At 29.1% G+C, this 16,644-nt stretch overlaps 1 protein-coding gene across 2 annotated transcripts; it reads left to right on the top strand.

The window, feature by feature from the left end:
- The first annotated feature begins 12,638 nt into the window (after positions 1-12,638).
- Positions 12,639-16,444, top strand: LOC113867235. Of its 2 annotated transcripts, XM_027502401.1 has the most exons (4): positions 12,655-12,736; positions 12,828-13,065; positions 14,740-15,112; positions 15,333-16,444. In XM_027502401.1, exons 2-4 carry the CDS (start codon positions 12,880-12,882, stop codon positions 15,512-15,514), a joined length of 741 nt encoding a protein of 246 aa, XP_027358202.1. In that variant the 5' UTR covers positions 12,655-12,736; positions 12,828-12,879; the 3' UTR covers positions 15,515-16,444. The 2 variants fall into 2 exon arrangements, with proteins under 2 accessions (XP_027358201.1, XP_027358202.1); XM_027502400.1 differs by having other exon boundaries at positions 12,639-13,065.
- The last annotated feature ends 200 nt before the right edge of the window (positions 16,445-16,644 follow it).

Here is a 16,644-nt window from a genome sequence, read left to right as displayed (position 1 = left end):
AAAATTAAATTAAACAAAAAAGAAAGTAAAAAAGAGTCAAATCAAAATATAAATTAAATACAAAGACAAAATGTATAATTTAGTTATATTATTAATAATAAAATTTTTATTTTATTAAATGGAATGAATTAAAGATACTATATTTTTGAAATTCAAGATATATTATTAAAATAAATTGTTTAATGCAAGAAAATTCATTTATATGCATATTAATTTAAAATGATGTTTAAAAATTAATTTCTAATAAAAATCAAATAAAATTATGCTATTTAATTGAGAGAATAAAAAAATTTAAATATTTACTATAATATCTTTATTTTGTTTATATTTTTTTTAGACCACTATAAGTTTCCATAAGTAAGGCATATATCATAGAGTCAATTATAAAATTTAGTTTTATTTAATGAATTAAAAATAAAAAAATTGGTTAAATCTTAAGTTATATAACTAATATATTTTTAATTTTGGTTAACACCAACATCTAATAGAAATTTAAAATATGATTTAAGTAAGTTTATTTGAAGAATTAAACTACATTTCACTCACTGTTGAAAGAATGTGTGAAAGAATGAATAATTCATTATTGTAAAAAGGAGAAAGTAAAAAGTTTGAGAATATTTGACTTTAATTGGAAGTTAGGGTAAGTTTTTCCTCTCATTTTGAAGTTAGAAACTCAAGAGTAAAAAATTGAGGCTAGAAATAAAGAACACTTTTCTTTTCCTTCAACTAAAGATGGAAACAAATTAGGACAGACTAAACTTTACTTTAAATAGACATAACCTGTAACATAATTATTAGGTTTGATCCTGACCTGTTACCTTTTAAAGACTTTATTTTCAGTCTGATTTGACGTATGAGGTGGTCTAGCCTAACCTGAAGCTTGTTATAAATAGAAATCTTAATATTAATAAAAATATAAATATTTTATTATCAAATTAGTTTACATATTTTGTTACTTTTTATCTGTATTATTGATAATTATTAAATAATTGTAATAATTTTATAAATAATTTTTAAAATATTATTTGAGTACTAATTATAAATATTTTATATTAAATAAATTTATATTTATATTTTTCTTGATTTATTTTTAAAAATTATTAAAACATTAAAAATTTTAGTTTTTTTTAGAATTATATTTTGTTTGTTTAAAGACATCTTATATTTAATAAATAAAGTCATAGTACACACATAAAATGATTACAAAAAATAACATTTACACAATTTGTTGAATTGGCTGAAAGAAAATTATTATATTTTAATAAATAAATAATTTAAATTTAATGTAATATATAATAATAATAATAATAATAATAATAATAATAATAATAGAAATTAAATTAAAAAAATAAAATAATTACAACATATTTAATTATTTATTTTATTAATTTATTATTTTAAATTAACAAATACACGTAAAATTAATTACACTATAGTATTAATATAATATAAAAAAATATTACGAATACAAAAATTAAAATATATACTTATATATAAAATATAAATTGATAAATTATCAAATAATTTAATTTTTTATTATGTAAATATTTACAAATTATTAAATTTCAAATGTATGTTAACAATTATAATTAAAGTATTATAGATTTTAATTATTCTTTTATAATAATTATATTTTGTTTGTGTAAAGACATCTTATATTTAATAAATAAAATTACAGTAAACACATAAAGATGATAACAAAAAATAACACTAAAAAAATTTGTTAAATAAACTAAAAAAAAATATTATATTGAAAAAAGTAAATAAATAGTCATTGTAAAAATTAAATATAAAAATATTTTTATTATAAAATTTAAGGATGTAGAAAAATAACATATGAGCATAATAATAATTAATAAAATTTATATTTAAATTAAAATAATTTATATTTCTAAACTTTTATCTTAATTAAAAAATATGTAATAAAATTTAATATAAAAATTTAAACTCAATACAATATATATATATATATATATATATATATATATAATGATAATAATAATAACTATTAAATTACTAAATAATTATAAAATATTTAATTTTATTTATTTTTTATTTTAAATTAATAAATATACATAAAATTAGCTACACTATAATATTAATATAATATAAAAAATATTACTAATACAATACATTAAAAATATATATATATATATATATATTATATAAATTAATAAATTAATTAATAATTTAATTTTTTATTTATACTTTTTTATGTAAATATTTATTAATTATTGAATTTTGAATGTATATTAACAACTATATTTTTTAAGAAAAATCTATTTACATTTATGACAAATTTGTGAAAAATAATTATTTAAAATTTGACATATTTATATTTAAGTGTGTTGTTGTATGCTGTGGATTTAGTATCTAAATTTTTTTTTATATGTACTTTGTTCAAAAAATTTATACCAATAAAAATAAAATACTTATTAAGTTACAAAAAGTATATATTATTATATATAATTTATTTAAAATTATATTATTTACTATATGGTTCTATATATATATATATAAAGAATTTTTATTTATTATAAGGAAAAAGAATTAAACGTAATATATTAATATAATAATTAAATATTAATAATAATAAAATTAAAAATATATTAATATAATATTATTTCATTTTTAAATTTTATTTCATTCAATTTTGATTACATCTTGTTCCTGTTTAAAGATTTAACCACTCTTTAACTTATTTAAATGCAACAAATATGATAATTTATTATTAAATAAATTTATTATTTAGAAAGTGTAATCGTGTGTAAATATTTTTAATTTTTAATAGAATATAATTTTTATTTATTATAATTATAAATAAAAAGAATTATAACATAATATATTAATTTAATATAACATAAATAAAAATATATTATTAAATAATTTTATTATTTAAACATGTTTTGAAAGCTCTATTTTTAAATGATATATATATATATACAGGCCGGCCTGTCAGGCTTATCAGGCTTTGTAAACAACTTAGACTTGACTTGTTTACTTAAATAGGGCTTCAAAAAAAGCGTAAGCGTTATTTGTTTATTAAAAAGGTCAGGTCAAGCTAGGCTTAAACTAGGCCAGGCTGTAGTCTCTGTCAGGTGGCTTGACCTGTTTCCATCCCTACCTTCAATACTCATAAAATCTGGCAAAAGAAGAAGGAAACACTTGTTAGATGTTAGAGTTTGAATGAGGTTGAGATCCTCTTAGTTGTGAAAGTGCTCCTTACTCCTTGATGGTTTATGCTTATATGTATGAGTATTTTTATTTTTTTTATTTTCTATTGTTGGTGTTATAGTATTATTCATTTCTATTTTGATATGTAGTTAACGTTGCTTTAAGATTGGTTACTTTAGTTCTTATTTTATGATATTATGCTCTAATATTAGGCTGACATTGTTGAAACATTGTTTGATATTTGACTAAACATGCTGAACAAAGTTATGCGTCACTCCTCTCCACACTCAAAGTGACAACACGTAAGCCCTTTGATGAAATACACTTTTGCGTGGCTACTTTTCTCTTGAAAAGTGATGAACTAGTTTTGGAGGAGATTCTGAGCTAAGAATATTGATGATAAGGATTAAAGAAGAGAAAATAGAAGAAAGTGACAACTCAAGAGTAGATTTAGCAAAATGAAGTGAAAATGTTCACTTTAAGTGTTCAAATTGAACACTTCAGAACTTTATTCCAAAAGAAGAAGTGAAAATGTACATTTTGTTAGCTTATTTTTGCATTTTAATTAAATAAAGCCCTATTTCTCAGGGTTGAACTAGTCTGGCAGTTAGCTATTCTTTAGGTGTGCGTGACCTACTTTGTAGCCATGTACGTAGAATCAATTTTTTTAAAACTTCTCATGTAAAGGCTTATAAAAGCCGGTTGTTCTATTTGAATTATGGAAGAGTATTCTCGACTTAAAACAGTGTGTGCGCAAGTTGTGCTCTCAGTTTTTAACAATTGGTATCAGAGCTCCGTAAGGGGCCTGAACCGGTGTAAACGTGAGTGAAAGAAGTGAAAGGAGTGTGAAGTCTGGGAAACAGTGTGAGTGCATAAGCAAAACAAAAAAGGAAGGATGTCTGGGTCAGAGAAATTTGTTCAACCGGCCATCTCGAAATTTGATGGTCATTATGAGTTTTGGTCCATAACCATGGAAAATTTCTTATGCAGCAAGGAGATGTGGCAAATTATTGAAAATGGAATACCTCTGTTAGGTACCCACCCCACTGAGGCTCAACAGAAGCTGTAGCTGAGGCTACGTTGAAAGACTTGAAGGTAAAAAATTACCTATTTCAAGCCATTGACAGGGAAATCTTAGAAACCATTTTGGACAAGAATTTGTGATCTTGGGGATAAGAATTTGTGATCTTGTGATTTCTTAATTTCTAATGCCTAATGCAATGTTTGGTTGATTTACACCGAAGGAATTAGGGTAGTTAATTGAATATTAGGATTAATGATTCTAGGAATTGAACTTTGATTAATCTAGTAAAATTGATCATCAATCAATTAAGGAACTTGGAGTTCAGATCTCATTCAGTTTTGCACTTGATAAAGAGGTGAAATCAGTCCTAACTCCATTCCACATATTATTTCATTACTAAAATTCATAGCTCTATTTTACTGAATCTTTTCATTTTATTAGACCTTTTATTTTAGTTGTTAAATGATTCAAAACACTTCAAATTTCGTTTAGCTCAATTAGTTATTGATTTGTGAAGTGGTAATTGAAAGAACTAATCCCTATGGACGATATTTGAGACTCAAACTGAATTCTAAATTTTATTTCTTGTTACAACTACTTAATACACTTACTTGTTAGTGTTCTTTGAGCTTTGTGACAAGTGGATTATGGACTAGAATGGACCTACCTTTATCTCTTCATTCATTACCTGAAAAATATTAGTAAGGACGAGTATTTCCCGCCCCACTAAATCTCTTTGTTTGACATAAAATTTATATAGTACATAAAATATTGGCTAACACATTTCTAACACACATCGATTAACAATGACACTCAAAACACACAAATCATTATTAGAGGAGAGCACATATCTAACAAATCAATCACCTTAGAATTTATTTATGACATGCATTTTCTACACTAATCTGTATGTCATAATACATGTATTCTATTACATCAATCAATATGTCACAATACATGTGTCCTAATCGCACCTGTCGATGTATTACAACACATATACATGACAACATTAATCAATATGTTACAATGCATATATTATAATCATACAATTTCTATACTACTTTATGTTATCACAATTTCACATTCATTACACTTTCATATTCATCGCCCTTGGGATCCCTTGAGAATTTTATAGTATAGATAGCTGCTAGTTAGCTGCAGCAACACAGATACACGTGTGTCGACCTGGTCCCTTGTAGCAAAGGTATAGTTAGGAGTCTTGTCAGAAAATGAGTGTCTGGCCTGTGAATGCTTTCACTTTTAGCAAATCATTGTGCACCCATTTACAATTAACATTCACCATACTCATTTCTTCAAGATTTTTTCAAATCTTCTCTAAACTCTATACCCCAGTGTATCTCTGTAACTATTTATATTTACTTTCAGCATTTCTCAACTATTCTCATTCTTTTCCATATCCTTCTCATAGATCAACGTGTCATAATACGTGAGTCTTGATCATATAACTTAATGTACTACAATACATGTATTATGAGTACACCTTTTGATGTATCATAATACCTGTATCATAATCACATCCATCAATCTATTCTGGCTCACGTATTATAATCACATTTCTCATAATTCCACCATTATGTCATATCATTTCATTTCATACATAAAATTCTTTCTTCATTTAAGAACAATTGAACACTTTTCATTAATAACATAGTTTCACCCATTTTAACATACTTCAGCTATCAAACAACATCTATATTCATTATATTATTTAACATGAGATTCAAACAATTTCACATCACACAAGCCAATACAATGTGTCAAATGTAGGACACCTCTAGACTTAGCTGAATTGTACAATTCAACATACACACTTTCTCAGTAATAACAAAGTCGTCTATCCTAAACTCTAACACCACCCAATATTCACTATAAGTTTAATATTCCGAAAATGTAAAATAGTAATCTTACTATCTCTAAACCATGTTCCTTAGTAAAATCCTAATATTCTTAAAATGATTTTTTTTTCAGTGCTTTTGTTACAATTTATATTTAAATAGTTTTGAAAATAATCATGGGGTTTTCATGTCCAGCTTCCTATTTCTACACTTTAGATTTTAAGAAAATATTACGATTCTAGTAGAAAACTTAGTTTTTTCAAATCAAAATACCAAAGAGAAGTTAGGGTTTGGGATCACTCCCTTTACCTGAAAATGAGTTTCTTAGATTGAGTTTTCCTAGAGATCCAAGGGAAAGACACAATGTCTAAGTAGAGAATATTGTCTTAAGGGTTAAGGTTTCCTAGAGTATCACAAAGTACAAAACTTTAGATTGGATAAAATGGATAAATAAGAATGAAGTTAGAGAACTAAGCTCCAAGAAACTTACTTAGATCTAAATGATTGAACTTCCAAGCCTGGATTTGAAAGAATATTGAAGTTTAGAGGAGGATTTTTAAGAAAAGAGGGTGAGAAATCAGAGAGAACAGAGGAGAGTTCGAGATTTTGGTATGTAATCCAAATTTTCTAGGTTGAAGACCCTTAAATACCCCTTAACTCGTGATATTCTCGCTACAACTATAAAACCAGACAAAATTTTCCTTTTGTTGTCTGTCATTCTAGCTACAGTGAGAGCCTATCTTATTTTCTTCCATACAAAGGCCACAAAATTGAGAGTGTTACAATGTTAGAATGTGTTTTTATTTGATTTAATGAGAGTTTAATAGAGGTGTGGTGCAAGGGGTCTTACCCAAGTGAGACTGAGCATTTAGAACCACAAGATTTTAGATCATTTTCGCTCGAGCGAGATGAGTCTCGCTCAAACGAGATAGGATAAACTTGACCTAATTGTCCTCTTGCCCATGCGAGAAATGATCTCACCCAAGAAAGATGAAGCTCATTTAAGCAGGCTCGTAGAAAAATTTGGGTAACTCTCTGGACCTCTTCTTGCTCAAGCGAGAATGACTGTTGTTCAAGCGAGAATGACTGTTGTTCAAGCGAGAATATCAAAAAAAGCTTAAGAAACCATTGTCTAATTTTCTTGCCTAGGTGAAAAGGTGTCTTGCTCAAGCGAGAACACGCTCTCGCTCAAATGAAAGCGTGCGAGTTTGAGGGGTATTTAAGAGATTTTTAGCTAGAAAACTTGCATTACAATCCAAGAAACCTTTCCTGACTCTTTTTCTCTGAACTCTCTCTTCCTTTCTCTAAGAGAAACACCTTTGAGCTCTAAACTAGCTCCAAAAACAGGCCTGAATCCTAATTCCACCAAATTATTAGTAAGTTTATCAGAGCTTGACTCTTTAATCTTATCCTTTGTTTTCTCTCTTCTCAAATGGTGCTCTTCTTTATAATATGTAGGAAGACTTTGGTCTTTTGGATGACCTTTTTCCACTAACCTCTTCATGAAATTGTTTATTTGAGGTAAGGAAAGCTCTATTCCATTACTGAGAACATGATGTGTTTGTGCTCATGAGAATGTGATTGTGCATTTCTTGTTTGTGAATATATGTCTGAATAAACTTGTTGATTAAATATGTTTCCTTATCTTTGATGACTTGGAATGACATGTGTTCCATACACACACACACACACACACACACACATATACATTTTGAACTGAACCTGAGGGTGTCTGACCTGCAGCATAATTAGTTGATATGTGATATAAAAGTGGATTTAAATAAGAAAGAAATAGAGAAAGATGAAAGATATGTTACCTTGAAAGTGATAAATTTATGCTATGTTGAGGGATGAAAAAGAGAGAAATTATAATGAGAAATATGAAAGGGTGAAATGATGATAAGAAAAGGAAGGTGATAAGGATAAGTGTGGATAGTTCAGAGATATACTAGCAATGTTGAAGATAGAGACAATTTTAGAAATCCTTGAGAAATGATGGTGGTGGATATTTTTATTTATTTGTGCATAACTAATGAAAGTAAAAGCACTACATGCCTTTCACTCGTTTCCTGACCTAATTTCCTGACCATACTTTTGCTAAAAGATGTTGGGTCGGCACATGTTGTATCCATGTTGTTGTGGCTATCTAACAACTATTTATACTGAAGATGATCTCAAGGTCAGGGGATAGGGAGTGATTGAAATAAGGAATTCAGGAATACTAAAATGTTGATGAAATAAAATCATAGTATTATTGATTATCGTATGTATATTGAATGTATTTGTTATTTTTGATTGATTAGTATGTTGTTCATGTATGTCTGACTTGATATTATGTTTATCATGTCTAGTAATGCAAAAATAGGCTCATCTTTACTAAATATTTTAGCGAAACAAGATGACCACTCCTTAGAGAAATATTATGGTAGAGGAAGGATTTATAATTAATAGGTTACATTTTGTATTTAGAGAATGACATATGTTCTGTTATTGTAAATTTATAATAGATTATAATGATATAGTAGGTAATGTATTTACAATTGAAATAGACATAGATTATAGTATTCCTTTTAGGTACCCTATGCATGGGAGAATTTGACATACACTCAACTTGTACATATATCGAGGAACAGTCCAGACGCAAGGTGTAGTGAATTACTTGTACACCTTTCTTGACCATGACTACATAGGAAGACCTACCCAGTTTACCTTTGAGCAAGTGACTGCATTAAGGTGGTAGTCAATATGAGTGATCTTGGGGAGGACGTGAATATATCTCTAGAGGAGTTAGCTAAGATAGAGGGATGGTTCAAGGTGGAGATAATTGCTCATTGGGATTGATTTATTTTGATATTGTAAATGACATATGAGTCCTAATGTCTTTTGAAATTATGTTTGTAATTATTAAACTCTTGTACATTAATGATGCTAATAAATGTATGTATTTTATTTTGATTTTAGTCTAAATTTATTTGTTTCCTATTGCTTTATTATTGGAAAATTTTATATGTTTAAGTAACAAAGGGGAAGGTTTTAAATTTTTTCAAACTTTGCACTTTAATTATAAGTGAATTTAATTTAATTCATCTTTCCTATATAAAGTTATTTTCTTAAATTGTATAAATAAAATAATGATGTTATAATTTGGTACTAAAGCAATTCTCCCAAATCAGAGTATGAGACTAGTTTTTTGTGTTGTGTACTTTTGTATTCTTATTTAACAAGAATAAGAGTTGATTGATTGTTAGAATAACCTGTTAGGTTCTCCAAATAGGGATTTGTGTGAGTTGTTTGATTTGATTGCATGTGTACTTGTGTGAATGATAGTTGCTAATGAATTTGATTGACTTCTTTCAATTTAGAATCATGGCTAGTAGAGGTAGACCCGTGGAAGTTACAAATAAAATCTTAAACCGCATGACGTAAGTATTATAAGCTCTAGTACAAAATCAGGATGTATACTGGCTGAATATCGAGGATTATCATCGTTCACGAAGTATAATCCTCGAAGGTTTGAAGAAAAATTCAATCCTGAAGGAGCCTAAAGGTGGATTATCGATATAGAAAAGATCTTCGATGCAATGGGCTACTGCAAGGAACATAAAGTGAGTTATGCTACTTACATGCTGAATGGAAAAGCAGAGGACTGGTGGAGGTTCGCCAGGTAAAGTAAGGAGCCCAAAGGTGGATTGCCGATATAGAAAAGATATTCGACGCAATGTGCTACTGCAAGGAACATAAAGTGAGTTATGCTACTTACATGTTGAATGAAGAAGCAGAGGACTGGTGAAGGTTCGCCAGGTAAAGTAAGGAGCCCAAAGGTGGATTGCTGATATAGAAAAGATATTCGACGCAATGTGCTACTGCAAGGAACATAAAGTGAGTTATGCTACTTACATGTTGAATGGAGAAGCAGAGGACTGGTGGAGGTTCGCCAGCTAGACTCTACCTCAAGAAGATAGATATATTTCTTGGGAGATATTCATATCGTTTTCTAGGAAACTACTTTCCAAGAGATCTGCAAAAGCAAAAAGTGAGAGAATTCCTTAAGTTAAAATAAGGAAATATGTCTGTAGAGGAGTATGTTACCAAATTTCATGAGTTAATGAAGTATTGATCTCACTTTCAACATGAGGGCAGTGATGAAGATCTATGTGCTCAATTTGAGAATGAATTGTGAGTTGGCATTCGTATTGTAGTCAATGTATTCCAGGTGACAATTTTTTCAACTTTGTTGAGTAAGTGTCGAGTCTATGATTGATGAACCTACTCAAGCATATCAAAATGAACTAATACCTACTAGAATAAAGGCAACAATTGTTAGACAACCACATTAGTTCAAACAAATTTTGCACCTCCCACTCGACTACGTAAGACTCTAGCCTCTAGCTCTGACACTTTTAGTATTCCCAATGAAGGGCCAAAAAGGAGAAAGATGGACACAACGGGGATAGTTCAACATAAGTGACAATATGCACGTATGTATTTTGTCAAATTTGGAATATGCCTTATGTCTTTTTACTGTTTTTTTTTTGTAGGGGGTTTACATACTTCATCAAATATGGGATGCTGTATTTTGTCCCTTTGCCATCTTTTTTTCTTCTGAACAACGAATAGAACTTACTTCAAGTTATATTAGTTATTTATACTGATATTTTGTGTGCAACATGATTATATCAATGTTTATTTTGAATAATTATGGTACATTATTATTGATTAATGGATATTCGAAATCTTAATCGTAATAAAATAAATCAACAACAAAGTACAAAATAATCTAAGACATCAATATGTGGGAGGAGATTTTTTTCATCAATGAAAAACATTTTGTTTCAAAATTCATCTTATTCAAAATGGAATTACAAACCCTTCACATTTTAGTACCCTAGTACAACTTAGAGGATAATGGTTTGATACTAAATTTTCTACAGAACAAAGCCATAACTAACACATAAATAGGTATATTAATATTCAAAATACAACTTAAAATTTTAATAATTATTTTACTAACTTTAAGAAGTCTTGAAGAAGCAAAATTCTCTTGGTAATACAGATTCATTATCTTTATGCTATTCAAAACATTCACACTTCACCCAACTAAAATAGTATAATAAATTAGTAATAGACACAACCCTTTATTTCTAAATAATTTTTGCTTTAAAAAGCCTTCAAATATGTATGCCAACAACAATCACAACCCTAAAAGTAATATTGGATAAGAAAAAGATATTATGATGAAAAGGATAACTGAGAGAAAAAAATTGAAGCTTAAAGGACTAAAATAAATTATAAAAAAATTAAAAAATAAAATTAAAATTTAACAGAATACTAATTTTGTCTATTTTTTTAAAAACTATTTATAAGACTCTGTAAAACCTTAATTATTCATTCTTAAAAATTTTATATAAAATAGAAGTAATTTTGTTTATTTTTAATTATAAATAATTATATTTTAAAAATTATTTTTTAGAATGTCTAAATTTATCAACATAAAATTTAAAATTTAATAAGATATTTTTATTAATTTTTTTATGTACCACATGTTTAAAAATAAATAATATGTCATTTTAATTCTTGAACTTATACAAAAAAATTAGTTTCCAAAATTATTAGAAATGGATATTTTAATTCTTGGAATTATAGATATTTTTTAATTTAGAGTCTAAAATTATAAAATAAAATTTTTAGTCTCTAAAATTAGAATAATTTAATCCTTTCAACATCTAAAACCCGTTAATTTATTTTGTAAAATTATGACAAATAATTTTTAGTTTATAAAATTATGAAAAAAAATCTTAATCTTCTCTGTTAATTTCTGTCAAATTTGTCGAGCAATGTGTTAGATGAGGCAGGTTAAGTGCCAACATGGTTCTTTGATTTAAAATTTTGTTTGCACGCAAGAGTTTTGCTATTTTTCCAAAAATTCTATTGAAAATTTGGTAAAAAATGGCAACATTTATTAAAAAGAGTATTTGAGTTAAAAAATATCAAATAAGTATTTAGGCGTGCTTTAATAAAAAAAATTTAAATTAAATTAAATTGTGATAGATTTTTTTAATGGAAGAATTTATATAATTTTGAAATAAAAGAGCGGACAGTAAAATATATGTCATTTTTTAAAGGAATAAAATTTAGTTTACTCAAAAAATTATCCATATCAATTCTTCAAAAAAATAAAAAATAAAATTATTTTTAATTTTTTTCTCTAAAATTTGTTCCATCATCTTAATCTTCTTACAAATAGTTTTAAAAATATAATTTTATTATAAACTAAGCTCAACGATTTGGGTACATTTTTCTCTCTTCACTAATAATCATAAGATTGAATTTTATCTAATACAAACAAAACTTTTTTAGAAGATTTTCTAGTGTAAACTAAAATAATAATTTTACTTACAGTTTAGGCCAAAACAATAATCTCAAATAATAATATTAAGATTTTTTATTAATTAGATTTTAACATTTAATAATAATCTTATTCAGATTATTTTAAAAAAATTTAATTATCATAAGAAATGTAAATAATAAATATAACATTGATTCTTAATCATGCACATAATGCTGTTTGTTCCACCAACTATTTTCGTTATACATGGAAGTGTTTTCACCACCACCACAAAAAGACTCGGTAGCAGATGCATAGTAGATAAGAGGAATTGGATTTCATCGACGATCATTATGAATACTTGCACCATTATTATGAATTCCATTAAGGTTCCTTCCCCTTTATTAATAAAGTCTTTTAAAGCATTCCCACCATTCAAATGTCGCAGCAAGAGCTCAGATGAGAGGGGAAGCAATGATGTGAAGGACACGCTATCTGGGATGGTGGACGAGCAAGTTGAAGAGCTCTTGAGCAGAAAAGAGAACAAGGTTTTGTTGGATGGGTTAGAGAAGGCGTCTCAGAGGGTTGAGATGGCTAAGAGAGAACTTGCTTTGATCCAAAAACAAGAAATTTCTGTCAAGCAGTTCAAGGATTACGTCACCCAGATTGAAGACAAAGTTTTAGAGGTAATGATTATTCTTTTTTGCATCAGTTGTCAAACTCTTAGAATGAAAACTTGAAATTAATCACTGCATTTTTTACCAATCTTTCAAGGCACGTGACCAATTTAATGGCAAATAATGCCCTAACTCCTGTGGCTGGAATAGGGTATATTGTCTGTATAGATATGTGTAGTTTCATGAGACCTACTGAAGCCATACAATTTCTAATGAATCTTCTCTAACTCCATCTATAATCTCTGCACTTTTCTTATAAATCAAGAATAAAAACCTTAATATGTATTTCGGCCTAGAAATAGGCTTAACAGAAATATGAAAAAGGCTGCCAACTACCCCAAGTCATGTTTGCCATTGCTGAAAGTTTAGCATTCTATGTCAAATGGCAGTCCAGTACATGACAAAAATGAAAAGTGAGATAGCTTCAACTTATGTACTAAGATGTCAACATTAACCAATACTCTGTTACAATTATAACACAATCATCAATATGAAAAGAAGAAATTGTGAAAGAAGAATATTTCTAGAATATATACTTTTGTTCGAATGAAATAAATGCACATTTTGACAGCAGTGCAACTTAAACCAGTGACCTTCAATTTGAAGAAATCTTTGAACAAAAAGAACATGGTATTTCAACAGGATGAGAAAAACTAGAAATGTGTAAGATGGCCATGCTTCTTAGGATAAATGGCTGGGCCAAATATGAAATAATTGTACGTCCTTATAGGGAGTTGTGCAGAATCGAAGTCATTATAACAAAAAGTTAAGCGGGTTGTTATCTTGTGGCTCACAGGAAGAACGTTTGGAAACCATTTCTGCTAATAATAGTACCGAACTTGTCTCCCCCATTGGTCCATGTTTATCAAGAAAACAGTAAACTATTTAACAAAATTTAAGAATTGCAGAAAACAGTAAACTTTTCAAAAAATTAGAACTGGAGTTCTTTCTGTTTCTGCTAAGTTTTCAGCCTTGATAAAATTAAACCTTGTTTTGAAACATTGGGGAATAGCTGAAGCTATCTTACTATCAGAGGTTAACAGTGATATCTAGTGAAATTCCTTTGGTTCTTCATTAGATGGTTTCTGCATATGAATTTTGTGTAAAAACAAATATACTATGTTAAAAAAATGCTGGCTGGTTGATGTTATAGTGTCTGTTAGGGCTTGATTGATAGTCACAAATACAAAGGTGCTTTTGTGCATGAAATTGGTCATGTGCACGTCAGGTGACATTATTTGTTAAAAGTTTAGCTTTTTCTGTAATAGAGGGTGTGATTTATTTCCCTTTTTAAAAACTAAGGGGCTGATTTACACACATTGAAGCTTGGGGACTGATTTACATATGACCCAAACACCAATGTGGTAATTTATGCTTTTTCCATATTTTATGTGTTCCATAATGCCTTCAAGAGGAGGAAGGGGAATATGGACAAGAATCTCTCTGATCTTATGGGATTTTATTTTTGTGCTTCCTTGTTAAAATTTTGAATCACTTAATAAATCTGTTGGTTTTGCTTTCCCCTACTTCACATATGCATTCTTGGTGAGTTCCTCTTTATCAAAAATACTATTTACCTTGTGATTAAATGTACTTTGCAGTTTACCTTGTGACTTTGACTTGATTTTTTTATAGCTTGATTTGTACTTGAGTCATTACTAACAAAAATTGAGTGATTGTTAGATTGCAGAATGTCAAAAAGAAATATTAGATGCAAATGCCTTGGTTGAAGAAGCTGAACGCTCTTTGTTGCTAAATGTGGAAGGTCGTGAAGATGGGGGTGCATCCATGGGGATGAAAAGTCAAGAAATTGATCAAGATGTAGAGAGATGGGAATCAGTAAAAGCAGCATCAATTTCTGCCGTTGTTGGTACCATTTCAGGGCTCCCCATATGCTTCACTCAGGTCACCAACACAACTCAGCTGCTTCTCCCTTTATCAATCAACTTTATTTGCTGTGCATTATTTGGACTGACTTTTCGATACACTATAAGGAGAAACGTGGATGATGTTCAGCTTAAGACAGGGTTAGCAGCAGCTTTTGGTGTAGTTAAAGGTAATCCACCTTACCGTGCTCACATGTTAAATAGGTTGAAATTTTGCCACGGTATCAATTTAGATAAAATTGTTTGTTTTCTTTATCTTTTCATTTGTGGTCTCAAGTTAAATGCTTTGTTGAAACAGTACAATCTATGTCAGAATTCAATAGAACTCACCAGAATTCTTCACAATCTAAATAAAGTTAACGGTAATACTGAAACAAACTCGCGATGCAGGTCTTGCAACCCTAGGCGGTGGACCACTTCTTGAATTGAACTTCGAAAGTTTCTTATCGCATGCCCAGGATGGGACGATTTATGTATCTGAGAATCTTTTGATGTTTGTTTCAGCTGTTGTTGCTCTAGATTACTGTTTAAAGACAAGGCTTTTGGGCCCTTTTCCAATTGATAGATCATAGCTTAAATTCGAATTAATTTTTTCAGCTATCATAGCAAATGGACATTGATAAATTTGTTGCTATTGTTTCAAATTACTAAATATTAATAGTCCGTTCCATTCCATCAAAAACCTTACTGAGTCTGTTATATCCCAAAAATTTCAATTTTTCTTAGCTATGTTTGAAAAGTTTGATTTCTTCTAGTTTTGCTAGAGCATGTAGGGCGGATTTTCTAAGGAAAACAAACTCTAGTGAGGGGTGAACATCAACCCATAGATGCTAGAACTGCATGGTACTGGTTGAGAGGCAAAATGGTGGATACACAGTTGGGGGGACAACACAGACAGTGGTCCTATGGAAGAGGCACAGGCAAAGGAGTGAGAACTAGAGGGTTTGATGGTGGCATGCTTGACGGACCAGTTGGGTCATCAAAGAAAAGGCCATGGGTAGCTCTAGGCAAGGCACAACGATGCAATTTAGGGGTAGTTCTGTGAAAATTAGTGCTGTTGATTTTAGCAATGTAACACAATAGTTGAATTGAGATGGTCTCACAGCTGAGATTCGATAATGAGGCACCTGGATGATAAAGCTTTCTTTCAAGACCAGTTGAGGCTTACAGTGACCATTGTTGTGAGTAGAGGAGTATCAAAGCATACATGACAAGTATTCTTTCGAGCTAGCTAAGAGTAGAGTGAATTTTTAACTCTTGGATTTTGTTGTGTTAGAAGTAGAGCTAAGTTTGTCTGTATTGCCGAAAGAATTTTGTATTGTGTTGTGTTGTCAGTGTTGAGTGCTCTCATATGGCCTCGTGCATTCATCTCTCGATCTCCTATGTTTTTTCTTGAATCCATGGGGTGCAGTTGGACCCTTGGACTGATAATTTAGTTTTTCTAATAAAAATTCGTACTTTCAATGTTTTATTCAGTTTGGTTGACTTATTAAACCTGTATTCTTACGTGCTTTTCTGCTTCCTGATCAATGTTGAATTAGTTGGAAAGAATCTAGTCTTTGACTATGAATGAAGTTAAATGGAGTTAATGATGCACTTTGTGAGGTTTTTATAGGAAACGGGGTCTGTTTGATGCTATTTTAAACAGCTATAAATTATAAAACTTGGCTACATGCACCGATTACATTGCTTTGAGCAGAAT

This window comes from Abrus precatorius, unplaced genomic scaffold, assembly GCF_003935025.1.
Source record: "Abrus precatorius isolate BTA unplaced genomic scaffold, Abrus_2018 Scaffold5, whole genome shotgun sequence".
Classification (NCBI taxonomy): Eukaryota; Viridiplantae; Streptophyta; class Magnoliopsida; order Fabales; family Fabaceae; genus Abrus; species Abrus precatorius.
This window is presented reverse-complemented; position numbering and strand designations above follow the sequence as displayed.

Coding starts and splice junctions, on each gene's coding strand:
- LOC113867235 (XM_027502400.1), top strand. CDS start 12,733: ATGAATACTTGCACCATTATTATGAATTCCATTAAGGTTCCTTCCCCT. Junction 13,066..14,739: donor TTGAAGACAAAGTTTTAGAG/GTAATGATTATT, acceptor AGTGATTGTTAG/ATTGCAGAATGTCAAAAAGA. Junction 15,113..15,332: donor AGCTTTTGGTGTAGTTAAAG/GTAATCCACCTT, acceptor CTCGCGATGCAG/GTCTTGCAACCCTAGGCGGT.